Raw genomic sequence first — 27,358 nt, 5'->3', positions numbered from 1 at the left:
ATCCCTCACAAATTTATGATAATATTCTGTCAACCCTAAGAATGATCTTACTTGATCCTTATCCTTTGGCAGAGGTGCATTTTCACTGCTTCTATGAGACAGCTCTTTGGTTTCACACCTTCTTTGCAAATCATATGACCTAAGTACTCCACACTCTCTACCCCAATTTTGCCCTTGCTCCTACGCACCGTTAGTGCTGCCTCACTCACTCTACTTAAAACCTGTTTAAGAATCATGTTATGTTCATTTTCTGAATTGGCATAAATCAACATATCATCTTGCAAAATCACAACATTTTGTATCCCTTCCATTATTGTTTCCATAACTCTTTGGAACACCGCCGCCGCCGAGGCCAGGCTTAATGGCATTCTACAATATTTGAAAGTTCCTAATGTGGTCACGAATGCTGTTAAATGTTGGCACTTCTCAGTCAGCGGCACTTGGTGATTTGCCTGAGACAGATCTATAACGGAGAAGAGTCTTGCATCATTCAAGGGTGACAATTTTTGTTTTGGGTGTCTCTCTATCAAAATATTCCTGTTCAAGTTCTCAAGTCTACACAAAGTCTTATCTCTCCATTGGGCTTCGTAGCCACCACCACTGGGGCCAACCACTCAGAACTGTCAATTCTCTCTATAATTCCTCTCTGCAATAGACTCTCAATTTCTAGCTTCACCTTGTCACTCAAGTTCTGTGGCATAGGTCTCACTTTATGTACTTTTGTCTTGGGTCCAGTTTTCGAACGGATTTCATACTCAAAAAACCCTTTTAGCATTTCCAATTCTTCCATGAATACCTTTGGAAATCCTTGTTCCCATTTGTCTTTCACCTCCTCAACTGTGACTGGCTGTTCAGCATTTGCTTGTATTCTAATCCCTAACTTCCGTTGTTCGCCCCAAGCTAGAAGAGACGATCCCTCTTGAGTGACGTATACCTCTGATTCACAACTTCTGCTTTTGTATTTTATCGATGCATGAAACTTTCCTAGAACTTCAATCTTTACGTTTCCCTAAGCATATGGTTCTATCTTGTGCCCCTCCAGTTGGTCTATTTTTCCTTGCAAACATCCTTCGAAGGTTCTTCTTGATATTAACGGCCAAGGTGAGCAGCTGTCAACTTTCATCGTGACAACTCTTCCATTGATCAGGAAAACATCTGTTGGTCCATTTCCTTTATTTGACACTTCTGATACTTCCAACACGTGCTTCCCTTGATAATTGTGAGGAATTACAGAACTTTCCTCTTTTTCTGGTGTTCTTCCTATAGCCTACACATTCTCTACGTGCCCAACCTCACGGCAAACCCTCGCGAAGTGCCCCCTTTTCTTGCATTTCAAACAATTCACATTTTTGGTGGGACAAAACATGCTCGTGGAGAAGTGATGGTTGCTACCGCACTTGAAAAACTTGATTTCTTTATTCATACTCAATATCTTAATTCCCTTTATGGCCGCTACTTCACTTCCTTGTTTTCTCTCCTCTCATAGTTGACATGTACTTGCTTGTTTGCTCCATGCTTCTGTCCATCTCTACCGCTAACTCCAATAAAAGATCTTTGGACAGTTGCCTCTCCTGCACTTTAGCACTATTGGTACATCAGACCAATTGGTCACGTATGAGTGAGTCTGTAAGTGGTCCAAAATCACAGGTATGACTTAGAGTTCTCAATGCGGCAATAAAATTCTCTACCGGCTCTTGAGGTTCCTGGGCTCTCTGGCAACTTTGTGCCTCTCGAATGTGGTGCTTCTTTTGGGCTCAAAGTAAATTTCTAACTTTTTCTCTGCAGTGCTATATTGGTCGGTATCTCCTTGACCCTCTTGTGGGGGTTCTGGCAACCCATCGTAGACACTGTGGCCTTCTGCCCCCAGATTATGCAACAATATTGCTTCTTTTCTAGCAGGAGCAAACTTTTCTCCCCCAATTGCAACTAAATAAGTGTTGAATAGCTTCTTCCACTGATCCCATCTGATAGCTGGCATGCCAGATTCCGATAAAAAGGGTGGAGGAGGGGGCATGCTTGCAGCCACCATGTTTGCTCAAGCTTCACCACGTTTTTTATTCCTTGCACTGTCAAATGTGGGTTCACTCACTAGTGTTATTCCTCCAAACTTAATCTCCCCATTTCTCTTAAATTGGCGAGAAATGTAACCTTTCTGAGTCTTAGTTTGTTTACCCCACACACAAACCATATTCACAGGCTTTCAGTTTTGTTTTCTCTCCCTTCTTTGCTCAATCAGCAGTTCCAGCACTAGAAAGTAGGTTTGCGAGCTCTCTGTTGCGCCTGTTTTATTCAGTGTCTATTATTAGCCAATCCTTTGTTGGCCTTTATCTGCTAGATTGCTCATCCAATCAGTCGGTATATGTCTTGGCTGGCACCCGGCTCCTCCCCTCTGCCTAGCGCTGTTCAGTGAGGACAACTACTGTACAACGTGCGTGAAGCTGTGCTCATCGTGTTTCTTCCTCCCCTGACTCCTCACCTTTATGTGCCTGCTGCCACCAAAATGATCTGTGCTGACAAAGAGGAAGGGGGCCCCCCTCCGGCGGCCTCGTCAGTTCCTCCGCTGTAATATCTGAGCTGCAATCGCCGCTGCCCAGCTTTCTTCTCTGCCCTGGCTCAGGCGGTCGCGAGCAGGGAGGCGGGTCTGGCCTCGGCGCAACGTCCTTCCAGGAGTCAGCTGTGGCCGAGGTGCTGACTCCCCGTTGTGCTCTTTCCCCGCGGCGGGCCCGTTACATACATCTCATCCTAGTCGCCATTGAGGAAAGCGGGACGAAGCCTGGGGTAAGTGTTCAAAATCTTTTTTTAACAGGCCACCCGGAGAGCAGGCAACTCTTCATTGCTCGCTAACGATCTCCCTCAGTCCTGCGATCCCTGGATTCCATTCATAACAAGGGCTTGCGTGACAGACGCAGGACCGCAAGCTCATATCTAAAACACATTACATCATTTCATCGTGCTAATGAGGAAAATGGGCTACACACCCAGTGAAGCCAAAGCTAAATCACAGAGTACATCAGCCTAATCCAAAACACACTTTCAGGGTGAGGAAATCACCCTGTAACCAATCTGCCCTAATATAGGCTGCTATGGGTCGCGCTCCAGACAAAGGTTGCAGTGGTAGAAGCGCCTCAGCAAAGGAAAATAAAGAAATTTCCAAGGAAGTCAGGAAAACGTTTAGGTGAACCAGAACCCCAAAAATGGAAATTCAAAGCTAAGATGCAAAAATAAAAATATCAGAAAGAGATACAAACTACACAGCTACAGAAGTAAACAACGGTTCATATAAAAACGAAATATACATTTGATATTGAAAAATGTATTTTCTAGCACCCTTTTAAAAATAATTTTGTACAAAAGAACATACATTTCTTTTTGTAAAACCTACTTGTTGTCATGCCGCGCGCTCGCTCGCGTGCGCCACTTACCTGCTACGGGGATCCGGGTCCTCGGCCTCGGCAGTCTCCTCCTTCATGGAGACTCTATCCGCGGTGGCGTCTTTCCCCACGCCGTTCCGCGGTCCGTGGGCGCAGCCATCTTGCGTGTTCTGCGCATGCGCGGATCGTCAGTGTTCGACGTTCGCGCATGCGCAGTAACGCAAACTTGCGTTCCGGGCCTCGCTTTGGCCCCGGACCTTAAAAGGGCTTCGCATACACGGAGACAACGCGTCTCAACGCGGTTGTTGCCGTGTATGCGCTGCTGGAGCCTGGTTTCTGTGCTACAGTCTCTCCAGTTACCCTTGCTAGTTTGCCCTGCCTTGTCCTGCCCTCCTACCTTCCTCTCCTTCCAGCCCCTGGTACCTTCAGTTCCTGGTTTCTCAGCCCTGTCCTGTCCTTACCTACTTTCTGGTTTTGGGGTTTGTAGGGGTCTTCTCTGGGTTGCCTGTTTAGCCTTCTCCCTTCCTTGTCTCCTGTCCCGTGGGATTCCCTGGTCAGTCCTTCCCGTCCTTGCTGCCTGGCCTTTCCCTTCCTCCGCCTTGTGCCCTGCCGGTACCCGTGCCTTACTGCCTTCCTGGAAGTCCCGAAGAACAGCTCATCCATCTACTGGTGTTTTAAGGACTCATTTGCCTTCTCTGCCAGTGGAAACACTGTCCCGACGTCACGTTAATGCAGAGAAGTGCCACCCGTGGCGTTGGGAGTTGGTTCAGTGCTATCCTGCCATTTATTGTCAGGAGGGCGTTGGGTTAATTTCCCGCGTTACTGCTTCATCGGCATCGTCGCTCCGACAGACTGGCAGCCTCGACTCCACGAACCCCGGGAAGAAAAGGTAACCAGCGATCCCGTGAAACCTCGTTTAACAGATTGAGATGCCTTTCCTCCAGCCTCGACATGGATGACATGCAGGAACTACGCAAAGAAATGCGTGCCATGCGCCTCGAGATGACTACACTTCGCCAGGAGAATGACACCCTTCGACAAGCGATGGGCCGGGGTATGGGCGGACTATCACAACCAGTTCCACTGCCTGAGAACACAATGGCTTACACGACTCCCATGAAGTTTGATGGAGACCCGCGTCGAGTGGCAGAGTTCTGTACCCACTGTAGGATCCATTTTCAGTTTAGGTCCAGTCATTTCGGTCAAGACAAGGCCAAGATCGGGTACATTCTAGGAAACCTGACCGGTAGCGCGCTTGCTTGGGCCGCACCTCTGGTCTCTACTAACAGCCCCCTGCTGGGTGATTTCACTGCTTTTGAGAAGGCCTTTTTGGATGTCTTTCAACCACCTAACTTGGCAGCCATGGCCCAGAACCAACTAATGGAGATCAAACAGGGATCAGGTGATATCATCCAGTATATCAGTCGGTTTCGACAACTGGCAACCGATTCCCAATGGCCCGAAATCACTCAGAAGACATTATTCCGTCGGGGACTGCGAGAAGAATACAAGGACGAATTGTTGCACATTCCGGAGCCGGAAACTTTGCCTGCATTGGTGGAACAAATCTTACGCATCGACCACAGGTTAGCGGAACGACAGAGTGAACGTCGCAGAATCGACAAGTACCACCCAGTCCTTCCAGTACAATCATCCAGGCCAGCTACCTCAACCGACGTGGGCCCAGAACCCATGCAGTTGGGTGCCATCCGAGGTCCGTTGTCCGAAGCCGAAAAGAAAAGAAGACGGCAGCAAAACCTGTGTTTGTACTGCGGTGGTTCTGGCCATTTTCTAGGCACCTGCCCGCTACGTCCTTTGAGGAAGCAGGAAAACTAACAGGCCCGTTGTTTGGTGTGAAGGCAGCGACGGGCCGTCTCCTTGAATCAGACCTTCATCCCATGAACCCGGTACCCTTGTTGGTCTTGGAAGTTGGTTTGGCTTGGCTAGGGAAGTGTACGAAGACCCGGGCCCTTCTGGATTGTGGTGCATCAGGTAACTACATCGATGCCTCGTTCGCGATTTCCAATGGGATCCGTCTACACTACAAAGAACGGCCTACAGTGGTAGAAGTAATCGACGGCTCTCCATTGTCTTCGGGTCCGGTGTGCCAACGGTCCTATCCCTTGTGGCTCTCTGTGGAAGGGCATCTCGAACAAATCTCGTTGGACGTCATCAAGTCTCCCTCTTTTCCGGTGGTGCTGGGCTTGCCTTGGCTGCTTTATCACAATCCTCAGGTCAACTGGACTGCACGATCCCTGGTATTCACTTCGGCACGTTGTCCTCAGGACGGTGGTCTTCACGATTCCTTCCCAGCGATGTTGGAGTCTCTTAATCCTGTCAATGTATCTGACCGTCTATGTGCCACTCAGTCGGTACCTCAGGAGTATGCCGGATACCTCAAGGTGTTCTCCAAGCCAGAGGACATTCCTTTACCGCCTCATCGACACGTTGACTGCTCCATCGATATCCTGCCTGATGCTGTCATCCCCCACGGCAAGATCTATTCATTAACCCAACTCAAAAAGGGAGTCCTACAGGAGTACATCAAGGATTGCCTCAACAAGGGCTACATCGTGCCGTCCAAGTCTCCCGCAGGATTCCCGCTATTCTTTGTCAAGAAGAAAGAGGGTACTTTGCGCCCTTGTATCGACTATTGCCAATTAAACGAGATCACAAGGAAAGACAGATACCCACTGCCACTCATCCGGGACATCATCGAATCCCTGAAATCCGCGCAGGTCTTCACCAAGTTGGATCTTAGAGGGGCCTATCACCTGGTGCGGATTAAGAAGGGGGATGAGTGGAAGACGGCCTTCAAGACACCTTTTGGTCATTACGAGTACAGAGTAATGCCGTTTGGGCTCTGCAATGCCCCGGCCGTCTTCCAGCGGTTCATGGATGATATCTTTTCGGACCTTATTGGTATATCAGTATGGGTATACCTTGATGACATCCTGGTTTTTTCTGACACTCGCACTGCGCACGTTGCGCACGTTCAGGAAGTACTCCGTAGGTTAACTACCAATCACCTGTATGCCAAGGCTGAGAAGTGTCAATTCCATCTGGAGAGTATGGAATTTCTGGGCTATGTAGTCAGCAGCACAGGAGTGCGGATGGACCCCGTGAAACTGCTAGCCATACAGGAATGGAAACAGCCACACGGGGTTAAGTCTTTACAAAGGTTCCTGGGCTTCGCTAATTTTTATCGACGCTTCATACCACGTTTTTCTCACCTTGCCAACATGTTAACCCGCCTGACCAGCACCAAAGTACCATTTCTCTGGGACTCACAGGCTGAGGTGGCATTTCGGGAATTGAAGAAATCCTTCATGTCGGCTCCTGTTTTGATACATCCGGATAATGAAAGACCGTTTGTAGTTGAAACCGACGCCTCGGACTACGCAATTGGTGCGGTTTTACTACAGCAAGATCCAGTTACGAAAACAGAACACGCGGTGGCCTACTATTCTCGGAAATTGTCTGTGAGTGAAAGAAACTACGCTGTGATTGAAAAAGAATTACTGGCTATAAAAGCGGCATTCGAGGAATGGCGTCATCACTTGCTGGGTGGGAGGTATCCGGTGGAAGTTCGCACGGATCACCGTAATCTTCAATTTTTACGGTCTTTGCAATGCAGAACATCCCGGCATGCTCGTTGGGCCTTCTTCTTTTCGCAGTTTGATTTCACGGTCACGTACATCCCAAGTTCCCAGAATGTGAAGGCCGACGCCCTGTCTCGGTCCCTGGAAAACAACGTTGAAGGGGCCAAGGACCCAGAACCTCTGATTACTTCGAAGCATTTCCTGTCGATGGTGACTCCCCAGCTTCAACAGTTGTTAGAAGCCACACGGACGGATCCCTCCAGGTCACAGATACTGCAACGCTCTGACATCAAAGAACGTGACGGCTTGTTGTTCTTCGGGGATCGTCTGTACGTTCCCACCTTAGAGCTACAGAGGATCGTTCTGCAAAATTGTCACGATTCCGTAGTTTGTGGTCACCGAGGAGTTCGCACAACTCAAGAACTGGTCGCACAGAAATTCTGGTGGCCTGGATGGGCCACGCTGGTGAAGCTCTATGTGGATTCCTGTCCAGTATGTGCCCAGACCAAGATTCCTCGCAAGAAACCCATTGGTCTCCTGAAACCCACGCCAACGCCCCCATACCCTTGGCATACCATTGCTACGGACTTCATCGTTCACTTGCCACTTTCTGGTGGTTACACGTGTATCATGGTGGTAGTGGACTGCTTCACCAAAATGGCTCACTTCCTGCCCTTTCCTAAACTGCCCACCGCTTCCCAGATGGCACGACGTTTCCTTCACGAGGTGTATCGTCTCCACGGTCTTCCTGAGAAGATTCTGTCGGATCGTGGGTCTCAATTCATCTCTTCATTTTGGGACCAACTGTGTCGGCATTTGGACATTCAGCGTGCTCTGAGTTCTGGTTATCATCCCCAGACCAATGGGCAGACAGAGCGTACCAACCAAACTCTTGAGCAGTATCTACGTTATTACGCCAATGCCACTCAAGACAACTGGTCAGAGTGGTTGGACACCGCGGAGGTGGCTTACAACAATGCTGTTCACTCCGCTACCGGACTCAGCGCCTTTTTCTGTTCTGCCGGACTACATCCCAAGCTACTACCTGCTCATCCTACTTCTACCAGTACTGTACCATTCGCAGATGCCTTGGTGACTCAGATACGCGATCAACATCGCCTGGCGGCCGGTACCTTAGCAGTGGCACAGGCACGTATGAAGGAACAGGCTGACAAGAAACGGAGTTCTGAGCCTGACCTCCAAGTTGGTGACAGGGTATGGCTGTCCTCTAGGAATCTGCCGGTACGCAATTTACCTGTGAAACTGGCTCCCCGCTTTTTTGGTCCCTTCCGCATCATTGGGCGGGTTTCCTCTGTTGCCTTTCGGTTGTCCCTACCCCGTTCTTGGAGGATACATCCCGTTTTTCACGTCTCTCTTTTGAAGCCCTATGTACCTGATGTTCTGGGGCGTTCCTGTTCCCGTCCTGCCCCGGTCTTGGTTCAGGGGGTTCCTGAGTTTGAGGTGCAGGAGATTTGCGATTCACGGATTAGGCGTGGTGCGCTGCAGTTCCTGGTTAGCTGGAAGGGTTATCCGGCTTGTGACCGCACTTGGGAGCCGCGCTCCTTCGTGCATGCACCGCGCCCGGTTCGGGACTTCTATCTCCGCTATCCCTGGAAGCCTGGTGCCCCGGGGTTGTCCGAGAGGGGGTATGGTGTCATGCCGCACGCTCGCTCGCGTGCGCCACTTACCTGCTACGGGGATCCGGGTCCTCGGCCTCGGCAGTCTCCTCCTTCATGGAGACTCTATCCGCGGTGGCGTCTTTCCCCACGCCGTTCCGCGGTCCGTTGGCGCAGCCATCTTGCGTGTTCTGCGCATGCGCGGATCGTCAGTGTTCGACGTTCGCGCATGCGCAGTAACGCAAACTTGCGTTCCGGGCCTCGCTTTGGCCCCGGACCTTAAAAGGGCTTCGCATACACGGAGACAACGCGTCTCAACGCGGTTGTTGCCGTGTATGCGCTGCTGGAGCCTGGTTTCTGTGCTACAGTCTCTCCAGTTACCCTTGCTAGTTTGCCCTGCCTTGTCCTGCCCTCCTACCTTCCTCTCCTTCCAGCCCCTGGTACCTTCAGTTCCTGGTTTCTCAGCCCTGTCCTGTCCTTACCTACTTTCTGGTTTTGGGGTTTGTAGGGGTCTTCTCTGGGTTGCCTGTTTAGCCTTCTCCCTTCCTTGTCTCCTGTCCCGTGGGATTCCCTGGTCAGTCCTTCCCGTCCTTGCTGCCTGGCCTTTCCCTTCCTCCGCCTTGTGCCCTGCCGGTACCCGTGCCTTACTGCCTTCCTGGAAGTCCCGAAGAACAGCTCATCCATCTACTGGTGTTTTAAGGACTCATTCGCCTTCTCTGCCAGTGGAAACACTGTCCCGACGTCACGTTAATGCAGAGAAGTGCCACCCGTGGCGTTGGGAGTTGGTTCAGTGCTATCCTGCCATTTATTGTCAGGAGGGTGTTGGGTTAATTTCCCGCGTTACTGCTTCATCGGCATCGTCGCTCCGACAGACTGGCAGCCTCGACTCCACGAACCCCGGGAAGAAAAGGTAACCAGCGATCCCGTGAAACCTCGTTTAACACTTGTCAAATACAGATATTATTTACAAATTTCACACCTATAGAAGAAAAAAAAACATCAATAGTCAAATCAGTGCCTTGATGATGATGTTCTTACATATAAGCAAGTGTGTGTTCGCTGGTCAACACACCACAAAAAAACGAATAGAAGCAGATGCCATGGGGACCAGTATTCTAATTTCTGAAAATAGAGTCTGGAGTTACACATATTTTGACAAACCCAGATCATACAAAATAGCGCCATTAAACAGATTAGGTCACATATTCTGACTTCACAGCCCATGGAGTTCGAACAAGCCAGAGGGTGAGAAATGCTAGGAACAGATCGGGGATCTAAGGCCAAATGTATTGACAATGCGTAATAGTGTAGCTAAGGTCATGGTGGAAAACGGGAAGTGAACACCTGTTCATTAAGGAGCGCTCACAATGAACCACATTGAAGGGCTCATTAATCAATTCATAACGTGGGGGTACATATTGAAATGCTCTGTAAGATTAAAGGAATATATACCTAATTGGCAGCTATGGCAGATGTCATGTTTGAAAGATGACATCCTCGCACCGTATTTCACCAGTTGGGGTGGAGTTAATATTGCAGTCGTGTTTAATGTGTCAGCTTCATCAATCGTCAATTGCTATCCTTAGTGCAGAAAAGTAATTTTTTTGGTAGGCTTCACTGATACACGCGCAAGAGATGGAAAGAAAAAGAACCGTGTCATGTCAGTATCAAATAGATACTTAATAGCAGCTAAATTACCAAAATGCTGTATGAGCATTCCAGTTTGGAGATTTCACCTGCATGTGGGTGGAAATTAGCCGCATATCCCATTGTGAGCAACAGTCTTTTCAAAGACTGTATGTGCAGCATATGACGTCACTCTGGCTGGGGCGCTTTTGAGTGGTGTAACACGAGTGCATTCAAAGCCCAAAATGTGCATAATCTAGACTGTTCAAATGGTGCTGTAAAATGTTTATATCTACTACTAGAGCGGTAGTCGGTGATCTGGGTGTGTATTGAAGGCATTGTTTATCTACATATATATTCTTAAATGTGTATTTGATGCAATAGGTCCTACCTTTACCAATGCAATTTTAGAAATTCCTAAGGTCCCAATTTCATTTGCCCGCAGGGAACAATGGCATTTTCTTTGTGAATTTACAAACTGTGCAAGTACTACATGGGTAATGCCCTATCACCAGTGGGAGTCCCAGACAGTATTGGTAAATGTTGAGCATTTTTGCTGGTGTAGTGAATGCACAAGTTGACCTTTCAGATTACAACAGTTTTAAGGGCAAGTAGGGGTTTGTCACTCTCTGCCATTGTCAGTTGCACTAGGGTCCATTACTAATTGACATTTTTTTTTATACCGGTTGTGTGTGAAAGTGGTGACATACACCAGGTGTTCAGATTGTTCTTTGTCATTTTCTGCTATGAGTAATGATTCCCATGGAGTATACAATATTCTTTTGAAAGATGTTCTCAATAGTTTCTTGGGATAGTCCAGTGTCTGCAGTCTGGTATTGAGTGCCTGAAACTCAAATATACTCCTCAGTGGTGGAACATTTCCTATGAATTTGTAGAGTTTCCCAAATGTTAGGACATCCTGTAAATGGTCGGGTTAGAAACTGGAATAGTATAGAATTATATTTTTTGTCAATCTATCTGTGAAAAATACTACACTTTCCTCATGTCCGATATCTAAGTCTATGACTCATAATAAATGTAACATCAATTCTACAATAATGTACTAATCAAAAAAAGCATCAGGTCGTTCTGAGGGGCCCGACCATATCAAGTACACATTTGCTATAGCTATGTTATGGTCAACTATTTCTTAGTCCGCAAAACAGGATTTCAGTTTCAATTTTATTTTTATTTTGAAAATGTGGACTTCTATCTTATATAAATCATTACCTTGGCGTGATATATATGATTCAAGTGGCATGTTCTGAAGTTGTCAACTGTCTGTCCAAAATGTTCACGACTATGTTTACTTATGACACATTTGTCACTTTGATCGGGTGCCACTATCTTTTGTTTTTTCCATGTGTACCAAAAAAATGTACCTTTCATGTTCTTGTATTCATTTGTTGCATGCTTCCACTTGTGGAAGTTGGTTGACAAAGCAATTTTTGTTAAACATGCTTTGGTTAAATGTGTGTTGCTTTTGAATATTAGATTCACTAATCAATTGTACATAAACTTTTTCATATTTGTCATGTGGTGTATCCCTCTTAAGTTTACAATTCCTGGCTTTGAACATTTCACTGTCCTATGTTCAGATCAATAAATCTAAGTCTTCTAACAACTTTGTCCATGCTTTTTTCTAATGTATTTTTCAATTCACCAATTCCACCCCACTATAAAAAATACATTAAACAATTGTTGAATGGTTAAATAAAAAAAATCAATTGTTTAGTATTATTTTCTATATCAAGATGTCGTTTTTGTTATTTCGGAATAACATTGGTTTGAGAAAGAATTGTCAGCTGTGAGGGATGCATTGGGCTTTAAAATAACCTCCTAAAATCACTGCATGAAGTGTGAGGTTTACTGTTTATCCTTTCAATAAGCATTCAGACTGTATTACCAATGATGTTTATAGTTGAGTGGAAAGCAGTTTGCCATGTTTAGTTAATACTGTCAACATTTGGGAAGTTTCCACTTTACAGAATACTGGTACATGGGCATTTTGGTGTCTGATTGTGCAATTTCAGAAAGAGTCTCTGTTTTGACAAACATTTTTAAATGGTTGTATTTTTTAAAACAAAAGTGTGCACAAGTGGAATCTCGTGAATTTATTTATTATGTTTCTGGGTGCTGCAGGTAAATAATTAATCAATCATTACCTCATACCAACTCTGCCCTCAAAAAACTATGAGTGCATGAGGTTTAATGAAACAATCAGTTTGAAGCAGACATCGTCCACCTTCTTCAGCACTTGAATTTCCCTGCCCTTATGTCTTTTTAATGAATTTGAATACAATGTTATGATTCACTTAGCTTTCTAGATAATCAATATTTTAATCCATTGGAGATTCATCGTTTTTCTTTATTCATTAAACATAATTATGTTTATTACAAAAATGTCCCAGAAATGTACTTTCTGTCATTTACTTCACTCTTTTGTGTCATAACAATTAATATACAGCATTTGTCTGCCAAACTGTAAATTCAACTGTTTAGTCCATTTTTCTGGTGTGTTACAGCAGAGCTGGGTTATGTTGTTCAGGAGGATTTTCAAAGTCCCATCTTACAATGGCCAATTAGAGTTATTTTAACATGTTTTGTCCCCACAATGGGCTTCCTTAGCGTACAGCGAGGAAGCAGCAGATATGGCAACCAGTTACATGAGACTCAAGACTTAGTTTTGACAGTTGTATCTGTAACATTGAATTACAGGCACACTAGTCCTCTTTAAGTCCCACTGAGGTATTTGTTTAAACCGTTCCTATTGTTACCTTCATCCTTTGCAAGGGTGGAAAGGTGTGGAACATTATTATTATGGCCAAGCTTGCTTTCTGGTTGCTTTCTGGTCCACCGGCTCTGCCACCCCCATGCATTGGAAAGAGATGAAACAATAAACACACAGAACCACCCCATTATTGAAGGGCAGTATGGTTGCCAACAGTGGCAAGTGCTATTTTGTAACAGAGATAAAATACCACCCATAACAGAAGGAGAAAGGGCACCTCCTAGATTAATATATGCACTGCAACTGGCAATTCCAATCACAGTACAAAAACACCTAGAACTGGTGGAAAATAAGATTTTCTCCAAGCTCGTCTTCAAAAAAGTATCAATACCAGTGCCGGCTGCTGCTGCTTTAGCTTTTGGCTAGCACTGGTCACCCAACAGTAAGCTGATGAAAGGGGAGTTACTTGTTCTGCAGGAGCCCTATTCTTGCCACTAAAGGACATTTTAACTGCTAAGAAAAGTTGGACACATGTATTCTATCACTGGTAGTATTTATTGCCTTACCACTGATGGTAGGTACTATATAATTTCAATACACTTCCTAGTGGCCGTATAATGCCATCAGAGCAGTAATTTACCACTAAAAGTATTTCTTACATGATAGGGCCCCCAGCGTTTAAATCCCCAGCATCCCCTCATCCTGGCTTGCAGGACCTACCTCCATACTTACCTTATGCCCAGTTACAGAAGGATTACTGCTGCCCACTTCCAACCCCCCGGCCCCAGACTCCCACCCCTCAATTTATAATCTTCCAACCTTGCTCCACCAGCGTCGCCTGATAGTGAAATGTTGCATTCCTATGGTGCGTGGACTGTAGCTTCTTTCTCGTGGTCGGGCTCTGGTGTGCAGTGTTTTCCACCGAGTTCAGAGGACTGAACCTGTTGGGCAATCCCAACAGTGACCACTGACCTTGCCACCCGCAACCAGAGCAGCCAACGTGCCTGAAACTGGAATCACCAAAAATCACTCCAGCTAGGGGTGTTGTGTTTTGTTTTTCAGTCTGCCGTGCCCATGCCATTACAACAGGGCAAAGACCATATGCAAACCAGGGTTGAGCCGACACCAAAAGGGTGTGCCCAATCTGGACTGCTTGGTCACATCTTTTGTGCACTAGAGCACACGCAACCCTAGACATGTTTCAGCCTCATTGGGTCTCATCAGGGAGGTGGAGAGTGGCAAACTTGGGATGCACGCCTGGGCATACCCCACCTTCTCATGGTGACAAATAGAACACTGAAGATTGATGACTGGCAGGCTCCGAATGAATCAAAAACCACTGGCAATTCTCTGAGCAGAGGCTTTGCTAAGGGGATCATGGGGGGACTATAGCCCTGGGTCTTTTGGTTGTTGCCCTGGATAGAAGCTCAGCAGCTACAGCCAAAAGGCTAGCTAACCCTGAGCACTGGCAGTCTGAAGCTAGCGTAGCCCCAGATCTTTTCCAGACCTAGCAACACCCCTGTCTCTGGGAAACTCTCCAGACCATTGTTTTTTAACCTGGCATGCCATTACAGACTGATTTGTGTTCAGAAACACGTACAACAAACATTACAAGTCAAATAACAATGGAATCTTCTACGGGCATTTGGAAAGTGGGTGACGGCTCGTGTCCAAGTCGTATTCTGGACACCACTGCCCCAGCTCACATAACAGGAATAAAGGACGCTGAAGACATTCCACAGAAGTGAGCCCTCTGTCCTCACCGCCTCTTGAGCCTGTTCACAGAGCATCCATTGGCAGGAGGGCAGAGGCGCCGCCCCATGACAATCTGCTGTCATGGGAACAGCAGAATGTACCTTCACACATCTCCATTGGTCAGACTGTCAGTCAGTTACACCATCATCAGAATCGCAGCTCGGCAGCAACTATTTACATTACCAAGACTGATACTGATACATAATTAACCCTTGCCATGTTTAAGCGTCAATTTGCTGAAAGGTCATAAGTGGAGAAATCTGTGCCGGCTAAAATAAATGCACATAATTTGCAGGGTATACCCCTGTACCCGAGTTAATTTATTCAAATAAAAATTTTAAAACATTGAAAAATAATGAATAAAAAAATAAAAAAAGTTCTCCTGGAAACAACATAAGTGTAGACAGCAGGCCATCTGTGTACACAGAGAAGTAGATTATAAAAGAGGTAAAGAACAGAATAATATGAAACAGGAAGTTGGGCTTAATGAAGATGCATGCGGAGAAGTGCTCATTGTGGCCATGCAAGTGAGGGATACAGGGCAGCCGGCCTCACAGGACAAGTGGCGGCAGGGACCCAGACACCGCCAGACTCCCTTTCACCAACTTTCACTCCCTCAAGTCACTCTGAAGCATGGGCAGGTGTTATGTGCAGTTCATGATGTATGCAGGGCATAGTCATGTGTATATTCTTGCTATGTGTCTGTGCACTTATGGATGTCCTGTGTGCGCCTGTCTGCCCTGTGGACGCCTTCGAGATTCAGTGGTCCTTTCATTTCTTGCACTTATTGCAAATGTCTGATTTCCACTTATTGCAAATGTCTGATTTTCCATTCGCAGATTCTGCCGTCCAATTTTCTGATGCCACATTTACCTGGGAACCAGATGCAGCGCCAGTTATCCGGAAGTAAGCAGACAAAAACATAGATATATTATTAAACAGTACATTTACCCTCTTGCAAAGTATGACAAAGTGGAAAAACATGGGTTAAAGCCATTGATTTGATTAAAAGATAATATTGCTATAACTTAAAAATACAGAATGATACATGGGTAGCTATTGCCTGATATGATATGATATGGCATTTGTAACGCGCCTATACACAAGCGTTTCAAGTGTTTCAAGGCGCGACGAGGCAGGGAGGGGGAAACGGGGGAAGACAGACAACGATCCTACTAGGCCAGGTGTCATTCAGATTGCGCAAGTGCAGGGGAAGGGGGAAGGGACAAAGCGCAAGGGGAGGGGAAGGGGCAAGTGCAGTACAAGGTAAGTATATATAATAAAATGAATAGGGCCAGCTGGTGGCAAGTGCAAGGTAAGTGCAGACAAGTGCTGGGAACGGGGGCTGTAGGCATACAGAGACAGTCCCGCAGAGCAGGGGTTGCCAGCGAGGCAGTGCAAGTGCAGAGTGGCTGGGCCCAGGACAGAGGTCGGCGAGAGTGGCCCAGTTGCAGATTCGGTGTAGATTCAGCGAAGAATTAGCAGGGGAGAGGGAGAGAGAAAGCAGAAGCAAAGAGGAAGGTTTTGAGGTGCTTCCGGAACCGTAATTGGTTCTCCTCAAGTTTCAGGGAGGCAGGAAGGCTGTTCCAGGGGGAGGCCCTTGCCGCGGAGAGAGATCTACCCCCAGCTCGTTGCTTCGAGAAGCGGCTGACCCAGAGGGAGTTGGAGACGGATGAGCAAAGGGCTCGGTAAGGAAGATATTTAGGAAGAGAGAGTTGAAGGTATTTAGGCCCCAGGCCCTAGAAGGCCCCATCCTGCAAGGATGTATTCTACTGAGGGACATCTGATGGAGGCAAGAGCAGACCTTCATTTGTCTTTCATGGCATTTTGAATTCCGCAGTGTAACACACCTCCTATTTTACTGCTGCCAGTCTATGCTTGTTTGTTGTGTATGGCCTAGTGCGCCCCTTCTCCACTCCCACCACTGTCCCCAAGGACCAGCACTTCAGTAAGTGGAGAAGGGAGGCTTGAGGAAAGGGAGGCTTGAGGAAACTACATAAACATAACTCACATTCCAGGTTTCCTTTCCCCTCACCATACAGCAGCCCCCCCAAATAATGAAAATAAACATCTGACAGCCAGAATGCGGTTCCCCCTGCTGTGGTGTGATAGCGGTCAAGTATGAGTTCCACAATCCTCTTCCAGACTGTCAGGGGTGTCGCTAGGTCTGGAAATGATCTGAAGCTAGCTACTGTCGCGGCTGTCGCGACTCGGGCCTAGCTAGGCTTTTGGTTGTAACCCCTGAGCTTCTACCCTGCGCTACAACCAAAAGACCCGGGGCTCTAGGCCCCTTGGGCCCCCCTTAGCAACGCCTCTGCAGACCGTCACAGTAGTAGGCTACAGCATTCAGCAAGCCTTCCACTGGAAGCCATGCCCGCAAATGTATGTTTAAGACAGCAATGGAAGGCTATATCCCTCTCGGGTCTAGCTCACGGCAGTTTGTGTTGAAATCTGTGGATGGCACATGCCACTGTATTGTTTTTTAAAATATTTAAAACATCTAATCCTCTTTTGTCCGTACCTAAGAAATACCTAAGAAATATGAGAACTATTTTCTTGGGAAAAGTAATGGACGAATGTACGACCTACAATAGTGAAGATTGGTGATTTAATTTCGTTCCTTAGATGAGACTGGAAAGAATGACTGTCTTTATCTTTCACAGAACTTATTTTTGACCTTCGCTGGATTAGTTAGCAAGGTTTGTTGATCAGTTCCCAGAAGTTTTAGTATATCCTCGCATCCTCTGAACCATTGATCTAGCAGAGCAATATTGCCTTTAGAGGACTTTGGGATTAACATTAGGTATGGGGTGACCAGCCGCGTCCTAGTACACTTCCTTAACATAGAGAGCATTTTCCATATCGTCCTGGCATGAATAGAAATTAACCCGAGCTCGAATCTGATGATCACCGTCAGCACTATATGGGGGAGTCTCAGTATTTTCCTCGGGAACAAGCCTTCAAAGAAGGCCCAAGATTTCCAGGAAGGATATATGAAGGCCTCAGTTTTATAGAAGGTCAGAGTCGGAAGCAGGGAGAATTTATCATATTTCTTGTGAATCAGCATTCCTTGGACTGTCAAGTTCTTCAATTTTATTTTCAATTCCTCTTTCCAAGGAGTGTCATCCAAACTGCAGTTTATTCGTGCTCCCAGATAAGTCATCGATGTCACCTGGTAGGGAGTCTCACAACCCAAATGCCATTTAAATGAACGTCTGTCTGCCCTTCATAGACATTAAGGCCAGTATGGTGGTTTTAGCGAAGTTTATCACCAGACAATTTCTGGTCATGTAGTCCTGTAGCCCACCCAAGGACCTCTGGAGCCCAATAGGCGCCTGGTCAATCATGATGAGATCGTCAGCATATAAAATCTGTGACAACCTATGACCATTTACTTTGGGAAGCATCGTATTTGATCCCCATCATCCTGCCGGGTGGATAGAAATAAATTAAACAGGTTGGGGGCCAAAGGGAAATCCTGTTTAAGGCCCCTATAAGTATCCATCTCTTTAGTTAAGAGGCCTAGGGCATTGAGTCTTATTTGTACCTTTGTAGCTGTATAAAATGCCTTTATTGCTGACAGGAGATCATTTGGGCAGTCCCATGCCTTCATTTTAGCCCATAACAGATTTCTGTCAATGCTATCAAAAGCCTTTCTTATAGCCATAAAGGCCAGATAAATCTTAGTTCGATGTTTCAGGGCCTTCCCCTTCGAAAGATGTAACAAAAACAAATTCAGTTCTGTCCCCATTTCCCTTACAAATCCCATTTGCCAGGGGTCGACCCTCCTTGCTTTCACCATCCATCCCTGAAGATATTTCAAAAGTAGGACCGCAACAAGTTTTCCCAGCACATCCAGAAGGTCAATAGGACGATAGTTGGACCGATTTGTCTTATTGCCCTTCTTGAAAATTGGGACAATGATAGCCGATTTTCAAGAACTGGGAATAGTTCTTGTTCTCTGCACCTGGTCAAAAAGCCTGAAATTAAAAGGTATCCAAGCCTCGGGAGCCTGCTTGATCATGGAATTGGAAAGTTCATCAGGGTCTGGGGCATTTGAAGCATTTCATTTATTGATCAGTTATTCCGAATCCAACAAGTCAAATGGAAAGGTCCATGAATCGTTGGTTTTAATAATTGAATACATTTCAGGGCTACTCCTTTGTCCAAATAGCTTCTCATAAAAGTCAATCCAGACCTCTTCAGATACCACATTTGACAAAGAACTGCATTGTGCACTGATCGAATACCTTGAAATTTGGAAGATGTGATGTCAGTCATCTTCTCCATTGTGTTTCATAGTGACATCATTCATGATACCGTAACATCATACTGATATTAGTATTGGCACCAGTAATCCCACCAGGAAGCAAATCATACTGTTTTATTACTATTCTCTGACAGAAAAAGGTATGCCTTGGATTATATTTGCCGACAGAAAATATATAAAACCTACTACTCCTGCACTACCTGCGCGCCATCATCACAAGATCTTTATTCCTTACTATGTCCTGACTTTCCCGTCTCCTCTTGCGGTACTGCTATGCCAATCTTGGATTCACTACCTGGCACGGCTCTGTCACTCACTGACTATCAGGGAGGTTGAGCTCAACGATGATCAACGGTCTTCCTGACCCGTTCAGCTTGATAGGCGAGCCGGGGTTATTCCTTAACCCAGGCCTCCTCACTCGAGGGAACTCTTCCCCTCAATACACCCCTCTGCTGTAGCCAAGTAAGACCAGACAGAGGGATTGATCAAGCGAAAGAGCGGGTAGCAACACCGCTAAGGACCCAAGCTGCAAGGAAAGAACAAAAACAGGGTTAGTGGTAGCCAACAGTAAAACAGAATGTAACTTCTTGATGTGACTATTAATCTGATTTGATGGGCTGGATAGAAAAGGAATCAGGGCTTGGAATAAGTGACCAGGTATGCTGTTTCCTCGTGCCTAGAGGGTAAGATATGAACAATCAATCCCCTGGTATGTAGTCCCTAGCTATACTGAACGAAGACCAAACAAAAACCTTCTTACCAGGTGTCATATGAATTACTAAGTGTCCCGGATGAGGGAGGAGGGTAAGGGGAACAAAGACAAGTACAAAACAATAAACAGGATGGTTAGTATAGGAAGCTAACACGGTCAGAACGAGGGTCGCTCTAGAGCCGGGATGGTGCATGGCATAACTGCAAGGCGTCCAAAAGTGCACGTGTAAAACAAGGAAGTCTAAAGTTACGTCCGTAAACCACAAGTAGATGAGGACACACACAGGTAAGTGAGCTGCCACAGGGTCGTGAAGCAGAGAAGAGACTAAACACTTGGTACGTATAGGAAATACCTGGACGAACGCTAGGAATCCATGCGTTCTACTGCACCGAAGAAATGAACAGCGCTGCCGACCACACAAAGGAGACTTGTAGTAGAGCAGCCGGTACTCGAAACCAGGATGCTCCGAGATGACGAGAATGCAATCCGGTGGGAAGCCGGGTTTGTCAACGTGCTTACAGTCTAAGGACCAAATCAGCAGGCAGGAGGCAATCCGATGGGAAGCAAAGGTTCGGTAACGTGCTATCAGATCAAAAACAGAATCGGGCGGCAAGGGCGAGTTGGTAATGCGGACTGGAATTCGGCAGGAGAGAGTTCAAGGAGATTGAAGTAAAGCAGCTCTACTGCAGAATGGAATCAATTAGAAGCACCCGACAATGGGTCAGGGCGTTATTTGTACTTTCGCGCAAGACGCCACTTGTTGTGTGTATCAATTGACATGGTCACGTGAGTCCCCACGCAGCGTGGATTGAACCAACGCATGAGACAGCAGCGGCCTGTCGCCAGTGTAACTGCCAGTGCCGAAGAAACGGGGCTGCCAAATGTTGATGGAAAGACGGTACCCTTCGGGGGAGGAGCGGAGAGGATGAGAATGGGCACCAGAACCCTTCTCACAACAGGCTCCATGTTTTTCCATCTGAGTAGATTGTGTCTATTGGACTTTTCAGACTTTTCTGGCAGAGGCACTGCTGGAACTTCATCCACTGGGCTGTTCATTGTTATCCTCGACAATCTTGGCGACCTATTTTACACTTTTTCAGTATATTTTTGGATCTATTCCTTTTCTTTCTTTTGCGTATGACTGCGCTTATTCTGGTTGTATCTTCTTCCACCATAACGCTTGTTGTAATATTAATAGACTGATTTATTCTCCTACATCTCCCCCTCGGTTAGCCCTTAATTCCATTGCATTCCATTTCTAATAATTCTTGATCTTTTTCTTAGTCCCAGTTTAGATTTTCTCTGAGACCTGGCATATGCCTTTTTACTCTGTGACTGCTGCTGCTCTTTCCTCTTCGTGTATCTACCTCTCTCACACCCCTCGTCCTGCAGGCAGAGGTGGTGGTGTTGGCATTGTATATCATTCTTCTTGGACTGGTCCCCTTGCTCTTCCACTGGTAATCTGCCTGTTTTCATTATTTGAGTATCATTATGCGGCTTTTTCTTAACCATATTCATTGATCTTCCTCGTAATCTAGCGGCTTCCTTGCCCTGTAGTGTATTGAAGCGGCGTCATACTGCGTCCTCTGGTTATGATAGTCCACAATTCCATAGGGGTATTACTCCCCATGTGGTCCTACCTCAGTACACCACCCCCAGGGAGACTTTTGTACTGTGGATGCGCCATCATGGCCCCATGAGAAAGGTCTCTCCCTATGGGAGAAGGGACAACATCCTCAGATTCGTCTCAATACTTTGTGTACAGCTGGTTCCTGATGTTCCTCTTATTTCCCTGGTAGCTTCCTTTTGCAGTCCAACCTTCGTCTGGCTTCCTTCTACTTTCCTGCTGTTCTCCCCTGTTGCTAGAATGTCCATAATTTTGCCCTGGCCTATTACATATGCTGGTTGCAATTCCTGTGAATTGGAAACTTCCACTATCTAGAACTTAAAGACAGCATATGAAGTGCTCCTGACATCTCTACTGCAGGTGTGTTCCCCCCTTAGTGTTTTCCTCCCTGGTGCAGTCTGAAAGGGTTGCCATACAAACTGCACTTGCTGTAAATCTAATTCTTCAGATGCCTCCATAGTGGCTTCAAAAAAGGGAGGGCCATTACTTTTGCACAACCAAGTTATAAGGGTCCAGCTGAAAGATGCTATTTACAGTATACCATGGATCCTCCCGTCAGCAATATGGAACTCCAATACAAGAATTGGTATTGCCTTTATTGCTGCTTACAATGATCAGCATGTAGTCACCGTATCATATTCTTACTCCGGCTTTCCCTTCAAAATATTCATGCTTTCATGTACTTTGAGTAAATCCACGTCGGGGATGTCCTAGTTACATTGAGTGGAGTCCAGTTTCTGAATAGAATTGGTGCTGAGGCTACGCAAGTCACTGAGCCTGGCTCATGTAAACATCACTGCTTACACCCTATATAATTCCATGTGGATCACCTGTGTTCTCTCTGTATCTTTCTTCTCTAGTATTAATCTGGACATCAAACCTGGCAAATTGGTGGCTGTCGTAGGTGGTGTAGGATCGGGGAAGTCCTCGCTTGTGTCAGCAATGCTGGGGGAAATGGACAATGTCAACGGATTTATCAATATTCAGGTACAGTGACCCAGCAATAATCACACTAGCTCATAACAAGCTAGACAATAATTGTACATTTATATTTTGTTGTCATTTTAACACTGTAGACATTTGTTTTAGAGAGTTTCTTGATTTCAGTTATCATCTATTTTGTTTGTAGGGCAGAGGGGGTTCAATGCTTATCCAGAGAGTTTTGATTTACAGAGCATTGTTATTCAACGCAATGACGTCTAGCGTCATTTTGGGGGATAACCATTGTTCCCCATCTATCCTGAAATGTTGACAAGTCTTTTCTCCACTTGATTACCTATATAATAAAATATTGATCAAACAATTCTGTATTCAGAAAGGACATCTTGACTTACCTGTAGCATCTCATTATCAGCAGCATAGCAGGACAGGCTTTAAACGAAGGAATCCACTTCTGCCTGAGCCATCACTAAAGTGAAGGTAATGGGGTCTAGTGTAACGCTTTGATACACACTGCACCCAGTGACGGCAACTGGATGACAAGCCGGTGGTGGAAAAACTGTAGGGAGGGAGGCTGGTCCAGGTAAGAGCTGGTCCTGCATCTACTGCCCCCAAAATCTGCCTGACAAAACAATAAGTACCAGCAGGGCTGTAATCTGCGTCGGACAAATCGGATGGTCCTAGAACATTAACACAGTCCGGCACTTTACTACGAACATTAATAATAATAATTTTAGAACGATGGGGGGCTGAAGGACACTAGAAAACCTGGGAGTGAAGGGGGACGAAAGCAAAATCTACTTTTTCCAACAACAACTCACATGAAAGCCACATACTCTGTCATCACCGATTGTGTAACTTGTGTGCCGCGGCCATCAGCAGCCGGATGTTACCCCTAAAACGGTTTACTTTTTCATACATTTCCAGTCTACCCTCCCCGTGCTACTTGCTCGTCATTCGTCTTAGTACTTCCTAAAACATGGACCTTGTGCCATTAGTCAAGACCCAACATAGTCCATAACTCTAATACAGTGCCGTTTCTTGGTGCAGGAAAAGTGGGCAACTGCCAGGGACGCATAGAGTGACGGGGCGCAGCAGAGGAAGGTGATGAGTCTATCCTGGCATCTGGGAAAACTAGAATACTGATAAAGTTTTTACATAATGAATAGCAACATCACCGCCACACTGACAGCAGGCAGAGGACAGATGCCTGCTCTGGCCTGTCTGTAGAAATGCTCCCCTTGCTCCCCCTCTTCCCAAATCCAGACAGCATAGTCTTTGCTCATGCAATCTCATTCACCCTTCCAAACCTTAGTACTTTTTTACCAGTCTAAATGCTCTCAGTTTTGATGGGGACCTGTCAGCGTTGGGTGAGGTGTGACATATAGCCTCCCCAGGGATAGACCTACCAGGGTTGAGGGGTGGGACTAACGGGGAGCAAAAAGGCAGACAATGAAAACAAAAGCAAAATAAGACTAATGTGAAAGGAAGAGTGATTGGGTGAGGGGATGAGGGGGTTGAGAGGCAAGAAGTGGATAGCACGAATAAATCAGTGCCAAAGAATGCATAAGGTTAGAGCTGGGAAAAAGAAAAGCAAAGAACATGAAAACAGCAAACAAGGAAAAAAAGAGGAATCAGAAAGAAAGTGAACGAGAATGTGAGAATTTTGGAAAGGGGAAAGGAAAAAAGAGTGGATTGGAAAGAAAATGAGCGTGAGAGAGATAGAAAGAGAGAGAAAGAAAGAGTGAAAGAGAGTGTGAGAGAGAAACTCGTGTAATTTAAGAAATAAAGATGACAACATGTGCGACAATAGTAAAGGAAAACAGCTGATTGACGAAGCACAAATAAAGTAATGAAAAGAGAAAGAAGGCGAGAACTGCAACAGCAGAATGTTAGAAGGCATAGTAGAAGGGCACCAGGAAAGAGCAAGCACTAGACAGAGAAGGAGGGAGGGAGGAATGGAAGGGAATATGCTATCAAGGAGGCACAGGTGAGGGAAGAAAGGTGCTCTGAAATAAAAGAAGAGAGCACATGGAATGAGTGATGGACTGAACAATGAGAAGCAGATGAAAACAGGAAGTACATTCAAGGGAGTGAGATGGAGAGAGTGGCGAAATATTACAATAGACAGAGTGGTAGATGCAGGAAGTACATGCACTTTATGAAGCTGAAAGCCTGATAGAAGTGAGAGAACAATGGAGACTATGATAAGACAAAGAGAGGATTGAAGAAATGGAGTGGCAAGTTCACAAAATTAAAGGTGTGATAGTAAAACTGGGAGGAACATATGTGAGGGTCTGACAATGAGCAACAAGTTGTCAGATGAACACTGCAAGACATATAGATGATAATAGGACGGATTAAGGCCCTGACGAGAGGGAGATCTGGTGAATATTGTAGTGAGAGAGTGTTGAAGGGGAGATGCTGACTGGGAGAGATGAATGTTAGAGTGGTACAGAGATGAAGGAGAGAATCAATGGGACGGACTGAAGAGAACGAGGCATGAAGTGGAAGAGGGGTAAGAGGCAGATGGGAAGAGACAGTGGTGAGACAAGGAGAGAGGTGGTGGATGCGCAAAGAAGACCGGGAAGTATAGAGGTGTAGAAGGAAGTGATAAAGTCGAGCCAAATGCGAAAGGGAAACTGGGGAGATACGAGGAAGTGCCGGTGACACAATGTTGTGTGTGAATCGTGGGTGCACAAGAAAGTATAATGATAGTGTGGATGTAGATATTTATGCAAGACATGGGCAGATGCGAGGGAGATTCTGTAAGAGTAATATTGAGGGGGAATGGATGAGTGAAGGGAAGAGGGTGGGAGTGACAGTGAAGCATTAGAAGAGATGGGAGGATACAGATACGATTTATAGGATGGTATATGTGGGAAGAAAGATTGAGTGAGAGAAAGGAAGAGAGAAAACAAAGACTAGAAATGTGGGGAAAGTATCTACAGTAAGAGGAGGTGAAGACCCTCTGAGTGAGTGGGATAGGATATGGAGATGGGATGGGAAGAACCGGAGAAGTTGATGGACAAGACATAAACACGTCATAGCCTGAAGCATTCGTTTTTATAACAAATCTAGTACACAAGTGAATTGAATTTTTTGGAGGTTATCCCTAATAAATGGACCCTCTAACATCTCATAACACATGTCGGTAACATGCTCCTCCAAATCAACTTCAGGCTGGATCTTCGCCTGGACAAGTTGTCTGTTGTCTATTATCTGCATGATGGCGGGCATGGTAAGTGTCAGAACTCTGCACTGAACATCAATAGACTCGCTATTGGTTCTCTTGAGTTCCGGGAACAAATTTGAGATTCATTTGATTTGATTTAAAGGGGAATTTTAGAGCTCGCTCTGCTAACTGAATTTCTACTAGGGGCTTCCGACGATGAGCACAGAGTCAAACTAGGAATGGCCAATTAAGAGAATAGCATCCTTGTGGGGCTCATCTGAAAGTCAGCAGATGGGATATACTGCAGCTTTCTGAGGGAGAGCATTTCGAAGTCTAGTGTCCTTCTTGAAGTTAATCTATCTCGTCTGCATTTAGACCTATAGACACGTATCATGCAATCTGTTTATGTGGCACTGGATACAGTAATGTAAAGTACATATACCACACTGAACCCATATGCCAACCATATTTAACCCTACGCAAACTTCTCAGATGTATATGCCCTATGTCATCATAGGCATATGTATACTCCATGCCCACTCTTGGTATTCAGGCTCCTCCTAATACTTATATTCACTCTACCATTTTCCTACTTGCGTGTCTTCTGCAAACGCTTGTATAACCCACATGAATGAGTAGGCAAATCATGTATCTATATACAGTTCTCTTAGGGTGTCTGCGCATTGGAAATGGAGCATGTGCACAGCCATCATTACCCTGAAACCCAACTAAAATTCTGTTAGAGAAGATATGCGGCTGATTTCGCATCTATTTTTCCCTTCACAGCCAAAGCATGAGATTCTCGGAATCAGTATATATGCTTCAGTGTTAGAAACATTTTAATGTTAGGGAGAGTATTATGAAGAATGAAATGAGCCCCACGCCCAATGTGCATTGTGTACTTGGTGCTTAAAACATAGAACCCTTTTTTTTTAATCACAGACATGCTTGTCAAATATAAAGATATGTGGTCGATCTTATGTTCCCATTTTGCTCTTACATGTTATGAAAAGCCGGTTGGAACCCTCACTGGTGCTATTTGTCCCGTTCCCTTTTTCATAGGTCTAATTCAAAAGAGTACAATAGGTTTCTACGGTTCATAGACATAATTTCGAATACAAAATATTCGAAAGTCAAAAAGTCGAAAAAAAAACGTCGAAAAAAAAAATGTCGAATTTTTTTTTAATGACGTTTTTTTTTCGAAATGGGGGGGTTCCCCCCCAACCCCCCTTTTTTTTATTTTTACCTATTTTTTTCACAGAAACTAGAGCCCAAAAAAAAATATCGAAAAAAAAAACAATTCGACATTTTTTTTTTCGACATTTTTGATTCGACTTTTTTGACTTTCGAAATTATGTTTTCGAAATTATGACTGGACACCGGTTTCTACCAGACTGTTCATCTTCGATTATTAACTTTTTAACAGTAAATTATTTATATGGTTATTCCAGGTTTTGATAATAGACTTTGCTTAGTAAGACAAGGATAACATTATTATTATAACTGCAATACATATTGAAAGTGAACATTAAAAATTGCAGCATTTTGCAACGACCCAGTTTGCAATGTAAGTACAATTAGATCATTTCCTTTTTTCTGATAGCTGCTTTTGCGAAGAAACACAACCCACCTCCCCAAGATATCAATTTTCTTTTTCTGGTCACCCAGCTGTGAGCAACCTCTGGTTTGGCTATAGCAAGCATGAAACTGTCTACGTGCCTCTCTCCCACACATACAGAGACATTGAGAGAGTGAGAGGCAGAGAGTAAGAGAGAGAGCGTGAGAGAGTGAGAGTGAGGGAGAGAGGGAAAGAGAAGGAGAGACAGAGATAGAGAGAGACAGAGACAGAGAGCTCGATCAGCGTATGGTATGCTGGGGACAGATTGTGCAAATGTAATGGATATTGTATTGTCCTCTAAACATTTGTGCTGGTC

The 27,358-nt window shown here is 45.5% G+C and overlaps 1 protein-coding gene across 1 annotated transcript in view; it reads left to right on the top strand.

Annotated features, from left to right (window-relative positions):
- ABCC2 (ATP binding cassette subfamily C member 2) overlaps positions 1-27,358 on the top strand; it is a 467,216-nt gene that overhangs the window by 254,095 nt on the left and 185,763 nt on the right. Inside the window, exons 15-16 of the mRNA XM_069611520.1 lie at positions 15,541-15,607; positions 22,171-22,297. Of these exons, the coding sequence (XP_069467621.1) occupies positions 15,541-15,607; positions 22,171-22,297 (194 nt within the window). The remainder of the gene's footprint in view (positions 1-15,540; positions 15,608-22,170; positions 22,298-27,358) is intronic.

Source organism: Ambystoma mexicanum, chromosome 8 (genome assembly GCF_040938575.1).
Source record: "Ambystoma mexicanum isolate Mex_15411 chromosome 8, UKY_AmexF1_1, whole genome shotgun sequence".
Lineage (NCBI taxonomy): Eukaryota > Metazoa > Chordata > Amphibia > Caudata > Ambystomatidae > Ambystoma > Ambystoma mexicanum.
This window is presented reverse-complemented; position numbering and strand designations above follow the sequence as displayed.